The 19,351-nt window shown below is 42.7% G+C and overlaps 1 protein-coding gene across 1 annotated transcript in view; it reads left to right on the top strand.

Annotated features, from left to right (window-relative positions):
• The window catches only part of LOC139409029 (cadherin-related 23), a 611,517-nt gene that overhangs the window by 1,313 nt on the left and 590,853 nt on the right, over positions 1 to 19,351 (top strand). Inside the window, exon 2 of the mRNA XM_071153685.1 lies at positions 14,155 to 14,229. Coding sequence (XP_071009786.1) covers positions 14,155 to 14,229 — 75 coding nt within the window. The remainder of the gene's footprint in view (positions 1 to 14,154; positions 14,230 to 19,351) is intronic.

Genomic DNA, 19,351 nt, shown 5'->3' with positions numbered 1-19,351 from the left:
AAATCGCAAATGAAATTAAATAAATATGCCATCTCTCAAGCTTAGCCTTTTGTAAACAACACTGTCATCTCAGATTTTCAAAATATGCTTCTCAACCATAGGAAAACAATCATTTGTGTAAAAGTGGCTAGCTAGCGTAGCATTTAGCGTTAGCATTAGCGTTAGCATCCAGCACGCAAGATTTCAACAAAAACATAAAAGCCTTCAAATAAAATAATTTACGTTTGAAGAACTTTGGATGTTTTCAATGAGGAGACTCTCAGTTAGATAGCAGATGCTCAGTTTTTCCCAAAAAGATTCTTTGTGTATTAGAAATAGCTCCGTTTTGCACATCACATTTGGCTACCAAAAAACAAACGAAAATTCAGTCCTCAAAACGCGAACTTTTTTCCAAATTAACTCCATAATATCGACTGAAAACATGGCAAACGTTGTTTAGAATCAATCCTCAAGGTGTTTTTCACATATCTCTTCAATGATATATCGTTCGTGGAAGCATGGTTTCTCCCCTCAATCAAATGGAAAAGTACATGCAGCTGGCGTTTGCGCACCGAATTCCACGCAGGACACCAGGCGGACACTTGGAAAATGTAGTCTCTTATGGTCAATCTTCCAATGATATGCCTACAAATACGTCACAATGCTGTAAACACCTTGGGAAAACGACAGAAAGTGTAGGCTCATTCCTTGCGCAATCACAGCCATATAAGGAGACAATGGAAAACAGAGCTTCATAGATTCTGCTCATTTCCTGGTTGACGTATCATCTTGGTTTCGCCTGTAGAATGAGTTCTGGGGCACTTACAGACAATATCTTTGCAGATTCTGAAACTTCAGAGTGTTTTCTTTCAAAAACTGTCAAGAATATGCATAGTCGAGCATCTTTTCGTGACAAAATATCGCGCTTAAAACGGGAACGTTTTTTATCCAAAAATGAAATAGCGCCCCTAGAGATCCAACAGGTTAATGTTTCTTATAAAAAATAAGAAGTGATGCAGCCAGTCTCTCCTCAGCTCTTAGCCAAGAGAGACTGGCATGCATAGTATTTATATCAGCCCTCTGATTACAATGAAGAGCAAGACCTGCAGCTTAACTACAGTCAGTCTTTCCTTGCAAAACTCGACCACACGACTGGTCAATAATCAAGATAAGACAAAACTAGAGCCTGCAGAACTTGCTTTTTGGAGTGCAGTGTCAAAAAAGCAGAGCGTATCTTTATTTCGGACAGACCTCTCCCCATCTTTACAACCAGTGAATCTACAGTGCAATCGGAAAGTATTCAGACCCCTTGACTTTTTCCACATTTTGTTACGTTACAGCCTTATTCTAAAATGTATCAAATAGTTTTTTTCTTTCAATCATCATTCTACAAACAAACCCCTTAATGACAAAACAAAAACAGGTTTTTAGAATTGTTTACAAAAAAAACACTCAGTCGTTTGTTGAAGCAACTTTGGCAGTGATTACAGCCTAGTCGCTTGGCATTCAGGCCAAATAATTCAATCTTGGTTTCATCAGACCAGAGAATCTTGTTTCTCATGAGAGTCTTTAGATGCCTTTAGGCAAACTCCAAATGGGTGGTCATGTGCCTTTTTTTACTGAGGATTGGCTTCCGTCTGGCATCTCTACCATAAAGGCCTGACAGGTGGAGTGCTGCAGAGATGGTTGTCCTTCTGTAAGGTTCTTCTATCTCCATAGAGGAACTCTGGAGCTCTGTCAGAGTGTCCATCGGGTTCTTGGTCACCTCCCTGACCAAGGTCCTTCTCCACCGATTGCTCAGTTTGGCCGTGCAGACAGCTCTAGGAAGAGTCTTGGTTGTTCCAAACGGCTTCCATTTAAGAATGATGGAGGCCACTGTGTTCTTGGGGACCTTCAATAAGGCAGAAATGTTTTGGTACCCTTCCTTTTCGACACAAGCCTGTCTTGGAGCTCTACAGACAATTCCTTCGACCTCATGGTATCACGTTTTAGGGAAGACCCAGATGCAGACAGTGTCGAAATAACAAAGTTTATTACTGGGAACAGTGGGCCGGCAAATTGACAGGTCAGCTCCAGATCAGAGTACAAAATCTGAACAGCAGGCAGTCTCAGGGTCAGGGCAGGCAGAGATCAATAATCTAGTGGGATGTGACTAGGTACAGAATGGCAAGCAGAATGGTCAAAACCAGGAACTAGAAACAGACATGAGCAAGGGGAGAAACACTGGTAGGCTTGACAATCAAAACGAACTGGCAACAGACCACAGAGAGCACAGGTACACCAGGGATAATGGTAAAGATGTGCAACACCTGGAGTAGGGTGGAGGCAAGCACAAAGACAGGTGAAACAGATCAGGGTGTGATATCAGGACAGAGATCATCAACCTAGACAAATATTTTTTCTTCAACAAGCAGGACGCACAGGATGTACTTCAGACACCCGACAAGGCCAAAATCCCTGTCATTGGCAAGAGAAAGAGAGGCAGGTACAGAGGACACAGAGCGGGGTGCCTCTTAAGGACCTGCCGACGGCAAGTGGGAAACCTGCCTTTACCGTCAGTATTACTTGCCAACGTACACTCATTGGACAGTAAATTAGACTAGGTACGATGACGAATATCCTACCAACGGGACATCAAAAACTTTAACCTCTTATGTTTCACCGTATAGTGGCTAAATGACGACATGGATATTCAGCTTGTGGGATATATGCTGCACTGGCTAGATAGAACAGCACACAGGTAAGACGAGGGGGGGCAGTCTGTGCATATTTGTAAACAACATCTGGTGCACAAAATCTAAGGAAGTCTCTAGATTTTGTTCGCCTGAAGTAGAGTATCTAATGATAAGCTGTAGACCACACTATTTGCCAAGAGAGTTTTCGTCTATATTTTTCCTGGCTGTTTATTTATCACCACAGACAGACGCTCGCACTAAGACCGCACTCAGTCAACTGTATAAGGAAATAAGCAAACAGCAAACCGCTCACCCAGAGGCGGCGCTCCTAGTGGCCGGGGACTTTAATGCAGGGAAACTTAAATCAGTTTTACCTCATTTCTATCAGCATATTAAATGTTCAACCAGAGGGACTTCAATTCTGCCCTTTACTCCACACACAGAGACGCATACAAAGCTCTCCCTCGCCCTCCATTTGGCAAATCTGACCACAATTCTATCCTCCTAATTCCTGCTTACAAGCCAAAATTAAAGCAGGAAGCACCAGTGACTCGGTCTATAAAAAAAGTGGTCAAATGAAGCAGATGCTAAACTAAAGGACTGTTTTGCTAGCACAAACTTGAATATATTCCGATGGCATTGAGGAGTACACCACATCAGTTACTGGCTTTACCAATAAGTGCATCAAGGACGTCATCCCCACAGTGACTTTACGTATATACCCCAACCAGAAGCCATGGATTACAGCCAACATTCACACTGAGCTAAAGGGTAGAGCTGCCACTTTCAAGGTGTGGGACTCTAACCCAGAAGCTTATAAGAAATCCTGCTATGCCCTCCAACGAACCATCAAAAAGGCAAAGCGCAAATACAGGACTAAGATTGAATCATACTACACCGGTTCCGATTCTAGTCTTATGTGGCAGGGCCTACAAACCTTTACAGACTACAAAGGGAATCCCAGCCGAGAGCTGCCCAGTGACACGAGCCTACCAGACGAGCTAAATCACTTCTATGCTCGCTTCGAGGCAACAAAATACTGAGGCATGCATGAGAGCATGAGCTGTTTCAGACAACTGTGTGATCACGCTCTCCATAGCCGACGTGAGTAAGACCTTTTAAACAGGTCAACATTCATAAGGCCGCAGGGCCAGACGGATTACAAGGACGTGTGCTCCGGGCGTGTGCTGACCAACTGGCAGGTGTCTTCACTAACATTTTCAACATGTCCCTGACTGAGTCTGTAATACCAATATGTTTCAAGCAGACCACCATAGTCCCTGTGCACAAGAACACAAAGGCAACCTGCCTAAATGACTACAGACCCGTAGCACTCACGTCCTTAGCCATGAAGTGCTTTGAAAGGCTGGTAATGGCTCACATTAACACCATTATCCCAGAAACCCTAGACCCACTCCAATTTGCATACCGCCCAAACAGATCCACAGTTGATGCAATCTCTATTGCACTCCACACTTCCCTTTCCCACCTGGACAAAAGGTACACCTATGTTTGAATGCTATTCATTGACTACAGCTCAGCGTTCAACACAATAGTGCCCTCAAACCTCATCACTAAGCTAAGGATGCTGGGACTAAACACCTCCCTTTGCAACTGGTTCCTGGACTTCCTGACGGGCCGCCCCCAGGTGGTGAGGGTAGGTAGCAACAGTATGCACATAGTACATAGTTAAATTATAGTTGACTATGCATATATGATAAACAGAGAGTAAAAGCAGCGTAAAAGAGGGGTTGGCGGTTGGGGGGTGGCAGGACATAATGCAGATAGTACGGGTAGCCATCGTTACATTGGCTACCCGTACTATCTGCATTGTGTCCCGCCACCGCCCATCCGCCAACCCCTCTTTTACGCTGCTTCTACTCTCTGTTTACCTGTCATATATGCATAGTCACTTTAACTATACCAACATGTACATACTGCCTCAATTAGTCCGAGTAACCGATGCCTGTATTTAGCCTCGCTACTGTTATTTTCAGTCTTTCAACTGTTGTTTTTATTTCTTTATCTATTGTTCTCCTAATACCTAGTTTCTACTTAAAAATTGCCCTGTTGATCAGTAACCATTTCACTGTAAGGTCTATCTATACCTGTTGTTTCGGCGCACATGACAAATAAATGTTGATTTGATTTGACACCTGGCTTGGTTTCTGCTCTGACATGCACTGTCAACTGTGGAACATTTATATAAAACAGTTGTGTGTGTAACAACTGCTTAACACTATGGGCTACTTTAAGCTTAAACTCTATTGGACCAGTTAGATTCGCTACTAGAGCAGTAGGGAGAAATGCAAACCGCACAACTGAATAATTTAGGAAAAGAATGCCGGCTTTGTATTTGGTAAATTCAAATTCTTACAAAAAAAAGAATCACCTTGAGTAAATATTAATATGAAATTTGTACAATGAGCTCAATATGAATTCAAAACATCAACATTACAATATACTTAGATATTGGCCATATATCCCGCCTATAGTTTACTAGGCTGCACCCAACTCTATTTTAATCTGATGGTAGCTCACATTTCAATGTGCATAGTTCAATATAAATAGAATAAACATGAATCCACAGAAAAACACAACCCAATTCACAAATACTGACTTATAAACCACTATGAGATGGAATCAAATGTGAGTGACTGTGCATATCAATAAACACTAAGGTACTTAAATGTGGTGTTACATTATTACATTCAAAAAACCTAAACAAGCAGGATCACACAATATATACCATGTGTACCTTTCATATAAACATTAATATAGCTCTTAGCTTTAATCTCTTACATGAATAAGAAAATAAAGCTGACTCAAAATGCTTTACACTAACGACAGCACCAGGTTCACGTGGACTCAACAATAGAGTCTGCTGGGCAAATGGAAAGTACTAGTGCTAACACCTATACACCATTTCTTATAAAGTAATCTAAAACATAAATGTGTACCAAAAAGGATTATGATTATAGCTAATCACATTTATTAAAAAAGTATTAAAACTAAAATAGTTTGCCATGCATGATTAGCATGATTGAGACAAAATTACTTGACATTACCTTAGATTGTAAACTGTCATGGTCAATACATATACAGTGCCTTCGGAAAGTATTCAGACCCCTTGACTTTTTCCACATTTTGTAATGTTACAGACTTATACTAAAATGTATTAAATAAAAACAAGTATCTATATCCACAGTAAAACGAGTCCTATATCAACATAACCTGAAAGGGCGCTCAACAAGGAAGAAGCAACTGTTCCAAAACTGCCATAAAAAAGACAGACTACGGTTTGCAACTGCACATGGGGACAAAGATTGTACTTTTTGGAGAAATGTCCTCTGGTCTGATGAAACAAAAATAGAACTGTTTGGCCATAATGACCATTGTTATGCTTGGAGGGAAAAGGGGTAGGCTTGCACTTCACAAAATAGATGGCAACATGAGGTAGGAAAATGATGTGGATATATTGAAGCAACATCTCAAGACATCAGTAAGGAAGTTAAAGCTTGGTCGCAAATTGGTCTTCCCGAATGTACAATGACCCCAAGCACACTTCCAACGTTGTGGCAAAATGGCTTAAGGACAATAAAGTCAAGGTATTGAAGTGGCCATCACAAAGACCTGACCTCAATCCTAAAGAAAACGTGTGGGCAGAACTGAAATAGCGTGTGCGAGCAAGGAGGCCTACAATCCTGACTCAGTTACACCATCTCTGTCTGGAGGAATGGGCCAAAATTCACCCAACTTATTGTCGGAAACTTGTGGAAGGCTACCCGAAACGTTTGACCCAAGTTAAACTATTTAACGCCAATGCTATATACTTGTATTGCTAATGCTGTATCATCCAAATAATAATAATATTGTGATTCTCAGAAATGGCTAATATATGAATGTTATCTGATGTTAGCAAGTTATTGATTTCATTAACCTTATTTCTAAGGCAACATATATTAACCTGTCTGGGGTAGGCAGGACGCTTGCGTCCCACATGACCAATAGCCAGGGAAAATGCAGGGCGCCAAATTCAAATACATTTCTATAAAAATCTAACTTTCATTAAATTACACATGCAAGATAGCAAATTAAAGCTACACTCGTTGTTAATCCAGCCAATATGTCAGATTTCAAAAAGGCTTTTCGGCGAAAGAGTAGCATTTTTCAACTATGAGAAGAAAAAAATCCAGAAAATCACATTGTAGGATTTTTAATTGATTTATTAGCAAATTATGGTGGAAAATAAGTATCCGCAACCCAAGGTGCGGACTCCGGCCGCAAAACCTGAACCTATAGGGGATGGTCTGGGTGGGCATCTGTCCGCGGTGGCGGCTCTGGCGCAGGACGTGGACCCCACTCCACCATAGTCTTAGTCCGCTTTAGTGTCCTCCTAGGAACGGCGACCCTTGCCGCCGACCCTGACCTGGGAACTCTAATGAATAGGCCCACAGGACTGAGGGACGCCTCTGGACTGAGGGGTAGCTCAGGCTGGCTGACGGCTCTGGTAGCTCCTGGCTGGCTGACGGCTCTGGCAGCTCCTGGCTGGCTGACGGCTTCGGCAGCTCCTGGCTGGCTGACGGCTCCGGCAACTCCTGGCTGACTGGCGGCTCCGGCGGCTCCTGGCTGACTGGGGGCTCCGGCGGCTCCTGGCTGACTGGCGGCTCTGGCGGCTCCTGGCTGGCTGGCGGCTCTGACGGCTCCATGCGGACTGGCGGCTCTGGCGGCTCCATGCTGACTGGCGGCCAGGGCGGCTCCATGCTGACTGGCGGCTCTGGCGGCTCCATGCTGACTGGCGGCTCTGGCGGCTCATGACAGACTGGCGGCTCTGGCGGTTCAGGACAGGTGGGAGACTCTAGCAACCATGGACAGGCGGGAGACTCTAGCAGCTCTGGACAGGCGGGAGACTCTAGCAGCGCTGGACAGGCGGGACACTCTGTGGCGGGACACTCCGGCTACCACCGGAGGGCTGGTGCGTGGAGGTGGCACTGGATGGACCGGACCGTGAAGGCGTACTGGAGATCTTGATAGCAGGGCTGGCACCATCCGCCCTGGCTGGATCTTCACCCTAGCCCGGCGGACGTGGGGAGCTGGGATGTAGCGCACCGGGCTAAGCATGCGTACTGGGGACACCGTGCGTTCCACCGCATAACAAGGTGCCTGACCAGTACAACACCCGCCACGGTTAGCACTGCTAGGAGTACTGTAGCGCTGAGCTGGCACAGGAGGACAGTCCTGGTGCGTGAGGCTGGCACAGTCTTCACCAGACGACTAGCACGCACCTCAGGACGAGTGCCGTGCATTCTGCGCCAAACCAACAGCTCTCTCTCCTCACTCTCCTCCAATCTGTCCAACAACTCCTCGACAGTCTCAGACTCAACCCTCAACTTCACCGACTGCTCCATTACCGCCCTGACCGGCTCTGGTTTCCTCCTTGGCCTCTTACGGAAAACAGGGGGAGTTGTCTCAGGTCTGACTCTTGACTCTGCCACACTCTCCCTGTGCACCCCCCAATACATTTTTGGGGCTGCCTCTCAGGCTTCCAGCCACGCTGCCGGCCAGCTCCTCGGAAATGCCGCCTCTCTGCTTTCGCTGCCTCCAACTCTGGTTTGGGGCGGCGATATTCCCCTCTCCTTTTCCGTCCAACTCGTCCTCCCATGTCCATTCCTCCTTCTTGCGCTGCTCCTGCTGCCTGTTACCACGCTGCTTGGTCCTTTTTTGGTGGGTGGTTCTGTAACGGCTTTCTTCTGTGGATGAAGGAGAGGACCAAACAGACACACGAAGGTGTGGTGCAGACACACGAAGACAGAAGACAAAAACCCAACACAAAACAGGCTACCTAAATATGGTTCCCAATCAGAGACAATGACTAACACCTGCCTCTGATTGAGAACCATATCAGGCCAAACATAGAAACGGGAAAACTAGACACACAACATAGAATGCCTACTCAGCTCACATCCTGACCAACACTAAACAAAGAAAACACAAAAGAACTATGGTCAGAACATGACAGGTGGATCAGAGAATCACCAGCAGCAAGAGCGACATCATTGATGTATACAGAGAAAAGAGTTGGCCTGAGAATTTAACCCTTTGGCACCCCCATAGAGACTGCCAGAGGTCCAGACAACAGTTTCTCCGATTTGACACACTGAACTCTGTCTGAGAAGTAGTTGGTGAACCAGGCGAGGCAGTCATTTGAGAAACCAAGGCTGTGAGTCTGCTGAGAAGAATATGGTGATTGACAGAGTTGAAAGCCTTGGCCAGGTCAATGAATACGGCTGCACAGTATTTTCTTTTATCAATGGTGGTTACGATATCGTTTAGGACCTTGAGTGTGGCTGAGGTGCACCCATGACCAGCTCGGAAACCAGATTGCAGAGTGGAGAAGGTTCGGTGGGATTCGAAATGGTCGGTGATCTTTTTGTTAACTTGGCTTTCGAATAGAAGCCACAAATGAAACTAGTTCAGAGACAGGACAAACCTTTCGATAAGGTAGAGGAATGGTAAAAAAAAAATCTAAATTTAAGGGAATGTTTCCATTTCTGTGAGAGGGGAGAGCTTGAGGGAGGGATAGAAGGAAGGAAGGACAGGTTGATACTTTTTTGTATTGATGTTTTGCCTGTTTGATGGTTTGTCGGAGGGCATAGCCGGATTTCTCATGAGTGTCCAGGTTAGAGTCCCACTTCTTGAAAGCAGCAGCTCTACCCTTTAGCTCAGTAAGGATGTTGCCTGTAATCCATGGTTTCTGGTTGGGGTATGTATGGTCACTGTGGGGACAACGTCATCGATGCACTTATTGATGAAGTCGGGGACTGATGAGGTATATTCCTCAATGCCATTGGATGAATCTGATGTAATCTGGTTTCCGAGCTGGTCATGGGTGCACCTCAGCCATACTCAAGGTCCTAAACGATATCATAACCGCAAACGATAAAAGACAGTACCGTGCAGCCGTCTTCATCAACCTGGCCAAGGCTTTTGACTCTGTCAATCACTGCATTCTTATTGGCAGACTCAATAGCCTTGGCTTCTCAAATGACTGCCTCGCCTGGTTCATCAACTACTCAGATAGAGTTCAGTGTGTCAAATCGGAGGGGCTGTTGTCTGGACCTCTGGCAGTCTCTATGGGGGTGCCACAGGTGGTGCCACGATCTTTTCTCTGTATACATCAATGATGTCGCTCTTGCTGCTGGTGATTCTCTGATCCACCTCTACGCAGACGACACCATTCTGTATACATCTGGCCCTTCTTTGGACACTGTGTTAACAAACCTCCAAACGAGCTTAAACGCCATACAACACTCCTTCCGTGGCCTCCAACTGCTTTTAAATGCTAGTGGAACTATGTGCATGCTCTTCAAACGATTGCTGCCCACACCCTCCCGCCCGACCGGCATCACTACTCTGGATGTTTCTGACCTAGAATATGTGGACAACTACAAATACCTAGGTGTCTGGTTAGACTGTAAACTCTCCTTCCAGACTCACAGCTTCCTATTTTGCAACAAAGCCTCCTTCACTCATGCTGCCAAACATACCCTCGTAACTGACTATCCTACCGATCCTTGACTTCGGCGATGTCATTTACAAAATAGCCCACAACACTCTACTTAGCAAATTGGATGCAGTCTATCACAGTGCCATCAATTTTGTCACCAAAGCCCCATATACTACCGACCACCGCGACCTGTATGCTCTCATTGGATAGCCCTCACTACATATTCGTTGACAAACCCACTGCCTCCAGGTCATCTATAAGTCTTTGCTAGGTAAAGCCCTGCCTTCTCTCAGCTCACTGGTTACCATAGCAACACCCACCCGTAGCACGTGCTCCGGCAGGTATATTTCACTGGTCATCCCCAAAGCCAACACTACATTTGGTCGCCTTTCCTTCCAGTTCTCTGCTGCCAATGACTGGAACGAATTGCAAAAATCACTGAAGCTGGAGTCTTATATCCCCCTCTCTAACATTAAGCATCAGCTGTCAGAGCAGCTTACCGATCACTGTACCTGTACACAGACAATCTGTAAACATCACACCTACCTACCTCATCCCCATATTATTACTTACTCTCTTGCGCTTTTGCACCCCAGTATCTCTACTTGCACATCATCATCTGCACAGCTATCACTCCAGTGTTGATGCTAAATTGTAATTATTTTGCTTCTATGGGCTATTTATTGTCTACCTCCCTACTCTTCTACATTTGCACACACTGTACATATATATTTTTTAAATGTTTCTATTGTGTTATTGACTGTACATTTGTCTATATGTAACTTTGTGTTGTTTTTTTGTCGCACTGCTTTGCTTTATCTTGGCCAGGTCGCAGTTGGAAATGAGAAGTTGTTCTTAACTAGCCTACCTGGTTACGTAAAGGTGAAATAAAAAAAATACAAATACAAATCCCGGAACATATTCCAGTCTATGCTAGCAAAACAATCCTGTAGTTTAGCATCTGCGTCATCTGACCACTTCCGTATTATGCGAGTCACTGGTTCTTCCTGCTTTAATTTTAGCTTATAAGCAGGAATCCGGACGATATAAATATAGTCAGATTTGCCAAATGGAGAACGAGGGAGAGCTTTGTACGCGTCTCTGTGTGTGGAGTAAAGGTGATCAAGAGTTTTTTTCCTCTGGTTGCACATGTGACATGCTGGTATAAATTAGGTAAACGGATGTAAGTTTTCCTGCATTAAAGTCCACGGCCACTATGAGCACCACCTTTAGATGAGCATTTTCTTATTTGCTTATGTCCTTATACAACTTGTTGAGTGCGATCTTAGTGCCAGCATCAGTTTGTGTTGGTAAATAGACAGCTACAAGGAATATAGATGAAAACTCTCTTGGTAAATCGTGTGGTCTAGAGCTTATCATTAGCTACTCTACCTCAGGCGAGCAAATCCTCGAGACCACTGTAAATATAAGATTTCGCACACCAGCTGTTATTGACAAATAGACACAGACCACTACCGCTCGTCTTACCAGAGGTTGCTGTTTTGTTCTGCCGATGCACAGAAAACCTAGCCAACTGTATATCTTTGTCCTCGTTCAGCCATGACTCTGTGAAGCATAAGATATTACAGTTTTTAATGTCCCGTTGTTAGGATAGTCTCAAACAGAGCTCATCCAGTGTATTGTCCAATGATTGCACATTGGCTAATAGGACGGATGGTAGAGGCGGGTTACCCACTTGCCGACAAATTCTCACAAGGCACCCGGATCTGCTTCCCCCCTCTATCGGCGTCTCCTCTTCATGCGAATGACAAGTATTTGTGCCTGGTCCGGTAGCAGCAGTAAGTCCTTCGCGTCTGACTCGTTAAAGAAAATGTTTTAATCCAGTTTGAGTTGAGTAATCACTGTTCTAATATCCATAAGCTCTTTTTGGACAGTGGCAGAAACATTATGTACAAAATAAGTTAAAAACAAAAAAACACACACAAAATAGCACAATTGGTTAGGAGCCCATCAAACGGCAACCATCCTCTCCGGCACCATTCTGCCACCCCTCCTCCCTCCTCTATATCTTACTCCCCTTCTCTCACCCTGTTTTCCATCTCTCTATTATTATTTCTCTCTTACTTTTCTCTCCCTCTCCATCTTCACTTCTCTCTCTCTCTCTCTCTCTCCCCCTTTATCCCCTCACCCTTCTCTCTCACACTCTGCTTCTCCATCCCCCCTATTTCTCTTTACCCCCCCACCTCTTTCTTTCTCCAGACCAGCCAATTAGCCCAGTGACCCGGACAATTTATGCTCCCTCTCTGATTTGGCCCCCTTGAAATAATAAAATAAAGAAATCAGGAGGTCCTGGAGAGCACAGTAGCAGCCCCCCATTTACAGTACTCCCTTTTGTGTAATCTATCCATTGTGGTGGCCATAGCCTAGGTGTGGATCCCAAATGGCACCCTATTCCCTTTGTAGTGCATTATAATAGTAATAGCGTGCCATTTGTGACATATCCTATCTAATTGAGGCTCAGTGACAGCATGCAGGTATGCATGTGTGAGCCGATCGGTTCATCCTGTTGTTGATTCATCCTCAGTTTTCTCCGATCACAGCCATTAAACTCTGTAACTGGTTTAACGTCACCATTGGCATCATGTTGAAATCCTTGAGCAGTTTCCTTCCTCTTTGGCAACTGAGTTAGGAAGGACGCCTGTATCTTTTTAGTGACTGGGTGTATTTATTAATTACAAAGTATGATTAATAACTTCACCATGCTCAAAGGGGTATTCAATTTCATTTTTTTTACCCATCTACCAATAGGTGCACTTTTTGCGAGGCATTGGAAAACCTCCCTGGTCTTTGTTGTGTAATCTGTGTTTGAAATTCATTGCTCGACTGAAGGACCTTTATTTAACTAGGCAAGTCAGTTAAGAACTAATTCTTATTTTCAATGATGGCCTAGGAACAGTGGGTTAACTGTCTGTTCAGGGGCAGAATGACAGAATGATTTGTACCTTGTCAGCTCGGGGGTTTGAACTTGCAACCTTCCGGTTACTAGTCCAACGCTCTAACCACTAGGCTACCCTGCCGCCCCAAGGGTACTAAAGTAATACTGAAAAGAAAATTGGCATAGCAATTGGCTTTTTGTACTGAATACAAAGTATTATGTTTGGGTCAACTCCAATAAAAGACATTACTGAGTAACACTCTCCATATATTCAATCATAGTGGTGGCTGCATCATGTTATGGGTATGCTTGCAATTGTTAAGGACTGGGGCAACATCTACACTGGAGTTGCTCACCAAGAAGACCATGAAAAATGGTTGTCTAGCAATGATCAACAACTAATTTGATAGAGCTTGAATAATTTTTTAAATAATAATGGGCACATGTTGCACAACCCACATGTGGAAAGCTCTTAGAGACTTAGCCAGAAAGACTCACAGCTGTTATTGCTGCCAAAGGTGTTTCTACAGGGTATTGATTCAGGGTTGTGAATACTTATTTATATTAGATATTTCCGTATTTCATTTTCAATACATTTGTAAACATTTCTAAAAACATGTTTTCACTTTGTCATTGTGGGGTATTGTGTGCAGATGGTTGACCAAAAAAAAAAGATTTTGAATTCAGGCTGTCACACAAGAAAATTTGGAATAAGTCAAGGAATACATATTCCTGTATATTACTCCAGTAGTAGTGTGGGTTGGTGGTGATATGAACATCTCCCTTTTCATACTGATAAATCAGTATGGACACAGGCACAGCTTAACATGCAGTGTCTCTGAAATACTGTATGTGATGGCACACTCCAGTATGCTTTCATGTAAACTGCTCATAGGTAGGAGTCATTCACATCATAGATGAACACACACACTCACACATACACACATATGTATGTATACCTGCAGTGTATGCCTATGCCTCCAGGCACTGAAAAATGTTTTCATTTACATTTCTCACACCTATATAGGGATATTATAAGAGCCTGTAGTGCCTAACTTAATCCCACTTTCTTCCTCTCTCTCTCTCCTCTTCCATAGCCTCCAACCAGCCTCCACGCTTCCAGAACTACTTTTTCCACTCATACCTTCTCATCTATGAGAACACACCAGTTGGTGAGTCTTTCAGTGTGTGTGTTGTCATTTACTGTCCACATTGTATGTCAACGTCCCAAGTTGTGGTGGCATTCAGCAGACCATCCAGTCTTCATTTGTGATTTAGAGAGATATGGAAGATCAGAGAGATAAAAAACATTAAAGAGTCACTGGTTCAGGTGTGAATTACTCTGCTTTAGAGAAAGAAAAGGAAGGAAAATGTGTGACAAAGACCGGAAGAACGCATATGAAGTGAGGGGTATCAGATGATAAATAGAGAGAGAGATATAGATAGAGAGAGATATGTTTTATAGTTCAGAATGAGAATAGCCTTCTAGTCCTGGATGCTAATGCATAGTTGACTCAAAGGTTGTAGGAACAACTTCACTATCAAATGGAGTCTTCCGTTTTTATGCCTTGTATTTCTCATATCACGGTGTCAATGTGGGGCAGTTTTGATGTCATTGATGAGATCTATGTTTAAAACCTGTTTGGGATAGGGGGCAACATTTTCACGTTTGGATGAAAAGCATACCCAGAGTAAACTACCTGCTACTCAGTCGCAGTTGCTAAAATATGCATAATATTAGCAGTATTGGATAGAAAACTGTTTGTTACTCTGTGAGTATAACAGAACTCATATGGCAGGCGAAAAACCTGAGAAAAATCCAACCAGGAAGTGGGAAATCTGAGGTTTGTAGTTTTTCAACTCTTGGCCTATTGAATATGGGGTCAAATTGCACTTCCTAAGGCTTCCACTAGATGTCAGCCGTCTTTAGAACCTTGTTGATGCTTCTACTGTGAAGGAGGGGGGAATGAGGGCTCTTTGAGTCAGTGGTCTGCCAGATTGCCACGAGTTGACCATGCGCATTTACGTGATAGTTCGCTTGACTTCCATTGCATTTCTGAAGACAAAGGAATTCTCCGGTTGGAACATTATTGAAGATTTATGATAAAAACATCCTAAAGATTGATTCTATACTTTGTTTGACATGTTTCTACGGACTGTAACGGAACTTTTTGACTTTTCGTCTGAACTGATTCCTGGGAGAGCATTCTGATGAAGATCATCAAAGGTAAGTGAATATTGATAATGTTATTTCTGACTTCTGTTGACTCCAACATGGCAGATATCTGTGTTGCTTGATTTGTTGTCTGAGCGCCGTACTCAGATTATTGCATGGTTTGCTTTTTCTGTAAAGTGTTTTTGAAATCTGACACAGCGGTTGCATTAAGTAGAAGTATATCTCTAATTCTGTGAATAACACTTGTATCTTAAATTAAAGTTTATGATGAGTATTTCTGTAAATTGATGTTGCTCTCTGCAAAATCACTGGATGTTTTGGAAGCAAATATGAAGTCCTATGAGTGTCATCTGATGAAGATCATCAAAGGTTAGTGATTCATTTGATCTCTATTTCTGCCTTTTGTGACTCCTCTCTTTGGCTGGAAAATGGCTGTGTGTGTTTTTGTGACTAGGCTCTGACCTAACATAATCATATATTGTGCTTTGCTGTAAAGTATTTTTGAAATGGGACACGGTGGGTAGATTAACAAGAAGTGTATCTTTCATTTGGTGTATTGCACTTGTTAATGTATGAAAGTTACATATTTCCAAAAAATATTTTTGAATTTCGTGCGATACTTTTTCAGCGGAATGTTGTCGAGTAGCCATAAGAAGTTAACCCAGTAGGACCCATAGCGGCCTCGATGGCTGTCCTTTAAATTTCTATAGCGGCCGTGAATGGCCTTGTTTTTCTAACAATATATGTCAATAATGAATAATGTACTTGCTAACAAGCTGTTGTCGTATTCGCAAGGCTGTTGTCATCAACCAGAAACCATAAACAGGGTATGTTGTCATTTATTTAAAATTATTCAAAATGGTGGCGCCAACGCGGCCACAACTTTTCACTTTAGAAGAAACGGTAGCTATGTCGGTTGATAATACGGATTGTGACACATCGTTGAGCTATGAATGGATGATGATGATGTCAAGTTGAGTGAATTAAGTAAACAGCAGATATATGTTTGATGTTGTGAAAGCTCTTGGATTAGCAAGTACTGTCATGATCAATTGGTTGGTACAGGTGAGCACATCAGCGGTGGAGATCGAATGATTGCTCTCTCTGCCTCATTTGTTTTGTCTCTTTTTTTTATAGATTTTATTTTATTTTTCGGTTCTGGTATAAATCCAGCCGGACACCAAAGGAAACTCAAACTAGAAGCACATAGATCATTTCAAGAAATCCATAACATGATAATTACTGCTGCTAGGCTAATTATACAATTATAAACACATTAAAACCGGCTCAAGTCAAATAGTATTTTAACAGTCCTCCCTCTGGAAAAGTGATGTACCACACCATCTGTAAAACATAATGACTTGAGCAGAGAAGAGGAAGAAAATACATGTTAATAATTTCACACCACCCTTGATGAAAATGTAATTGGGGCAAGGACCATCCATCCGATCTGTTCTATGCGATTTGGATGTTAGATCTTCTGCTGGGCTCCATGAAAATAGGACCCTATTGGTTTCCCTCACACGTTCCCCTAAACTTCCACCATTGGCCTAAGATCATCAGAGACAACTCATTCGCTCCCTCTCCTTTATCCTCATCCTCTGGTGTCATAACAAGATTCAGACTTTGAGACTTGAAAGAAGTTAATTTTGAACTGTAGCATCCGGCAAGCCAAACTTATTAATGTGCTTTAACATTATAGTTTTGATGGCATAGTCAAACATCAAAATCCCCAAAATGGCAAAAATTTCCCAAGCTGCATTCTCAATTATCCACATAATTTGTGCCTTAGTCCATTACCACGTGGTTACTACTGCTTCCCTAACAGATTTGGCTACCCCTTTTACACCACAACTCCAGTCACCATCATTGACATGGTGAATTTATTCACGCTGCTAGTCAAAACTCATAAGGAATTCAATTTGAGTGACATTCACTTCCCTTATATATGTGTCATTCACCGCCTGTGCCTTGGTGAACACTCTACCATGGTTGGAAGGTGCTGTTAACACCTGTTCACCCGTGTCTGATTCTAACACCTGCCATGACTGTCTCTCCTTGGTGAGGATCAAAGATGCCGGATCAGCTAGGCCAATGGCTGACAGATCCTGGGGAAGTTGGCCTGGTTTTATGATTTAACGAAAGGATTGTAAATACCTGGCAGAAACGTTCCCTTTGCAGTATTGAGAATGGAATGTCTGAGTGTTATCTTAAAAATGTAAGCTAAAAAATTGAACATTGGAACATACGTTTTGAAATTGAAACATTTGGAATGGTTGGTGGGGATCCAAACAATAATCCTGTCAAAAGTTTATTATTTTGTGATATCATTAAGGATGGTATAACTAAATAACATTATAACTTTAAGAGCTTTCACAATGTATAGATCAGATTTGCATCTAAATGTTGTATAAAATAAATTATTAAGAATAAGAATAATTTTGTGAAGATAAAATGTGATTTTAGCCTTCTAAATTAGATAATTATTTTTTATATAAACTTTTTCCAAGTCAGTAACCACGCCCACGTGAGCACAGACTTTGTGTCAACATGATGGAATGCCCCCTTTTTACTCAAGCATAAATGGACTCTTAACGAAATTTACATGAGACCAAAACATGCCGGTTTGCTGCCGGTGTGTAAAGTGGTCCTAGCTTTACCCTGAATAATCAACCATTGAGAGCAGTCTACATCCAGCGTGCGCTTAATACATTACAAATGGTTAAATCTCTACAGACCAGACAGAGTGGAGCGGTGGCTACACGGCTGGAAATGGTTAACTTCTCTAGGATAGGGGGCAGCATTTGGAATTTTGGATGAAAATCTTGCCCAAATTCAACTGCCTGCCACTCATCCCCAGAAGATAAGATATGCATATTATTAGTAGATTTGGATAGAAAACACTGAAGTTTCTAAAAGTGTTTTATCATGTCTGTGAGTATATCAGAACGTATGTAGCAGGCGAAACCCTGAGGACAAAGGATTCAGATTTTGTTTTTGAGGTCACACTCTTTTCAATGGGTTTCATTGGGAATCCGGATTTCAAAGGGACTTGCTTGCAGTTCCTACCACTTCCACTGGATGTCACCAGTCTTTAGAAATTGGTTGAGGTTTTTCCTTTGTGTAATGAAGAAGTAGCCCTGTTCAAAACGAGGGTCACTTCATGTGTACTGTTTGTGAGAGGCGCGTGACCAGAAAGCTAGCGTCAATTTGTTTTCTTCCTGTATTGAACACAGATCATCCCGTCTTCAATTTTATTGATTATTTACTTAAAAAAATACCTAAAGTTGTATTACAAATGTAGTTTGAAATGTTTTGGCAAAGTTTACAGGTAACTTTTAAGATATTTTGGAACTGGTGTTTTTCTGGATCAAACGCGCCAAATAAATTGACATTTTGGATATATATGGACGGAATTAATTGAAAAAAAGGACAGTTTGTGATCTTTATGGGACATATTGGAGTGCCAACAGAAGAAGCTCGTCAAAGGTAGGGCATGATTTATATTTTTATTTCTGTGTTTTGTGTCGCGCCTGCAGGGTTGAAATATGTTTTCTCTCTTTTGTTTATGGAGGTGCTATCCTCAGATAATAGCATCGTTTGCTTTCGCCGAAAAGCCTTTTTGAAATCTGACATGTTGGCTGGATTCACAACACGTTAGTTGGATTTTTATAGGAATTTATTTGAATTTGGCGCTCTGCATTTTCAATGGTTTTTGGCCAGGTGGTACCGTCCCACATATCCCAGAGAGGTTAAAACTACAAGACCAGAAAATGGTAAGACCCTCTGAAACTCTCGACGAGTGAAGAGCTAAAGACAACACCAGAACATTCAGTCTGCAGCTGTTTAAGTACAGGTAGTCTAGGAAACTCGACCAAAGACGCATGGAAGATCTCTTAAACAACCATTGGAACCTCTGAAGTATCCATTCTAGGGACAAAGTAGCCTACTACAACTAAGGACATTGTGACCTCTGGTGGACAACCAGAGACTTAAACAACCAGAGACTTAACATCGAACCACTTCCCATAGACGGATCGAGTTCAACAGAGAGACGACAAATACATCCACACATAAATATATACATTGCAGTTATTTTTGAATGAGCGGTCGTTCAT

The sequence above is a fragment of the Oncorhynchus clarkii genome, chromosome 1 (assembly GCF_045791955.1).
Source record: "Oncorhynchus clarkii lewisi isolate Uvic-CL-2024 chromosome 1, UVic_Ocla_1.0, whole genome shotgun sequence".
Taxonomy (NCBI): domain Eukaryota; kingdom Metazoa; phylum Chordata; class Actinopteri; order Salmoniformes; family Salmonidae; genus Oncorhynchus; species Oncorhynchus clarkii.
This window is presented reverse-complemented; position numbering and strand designations above follow the sequence as displayed.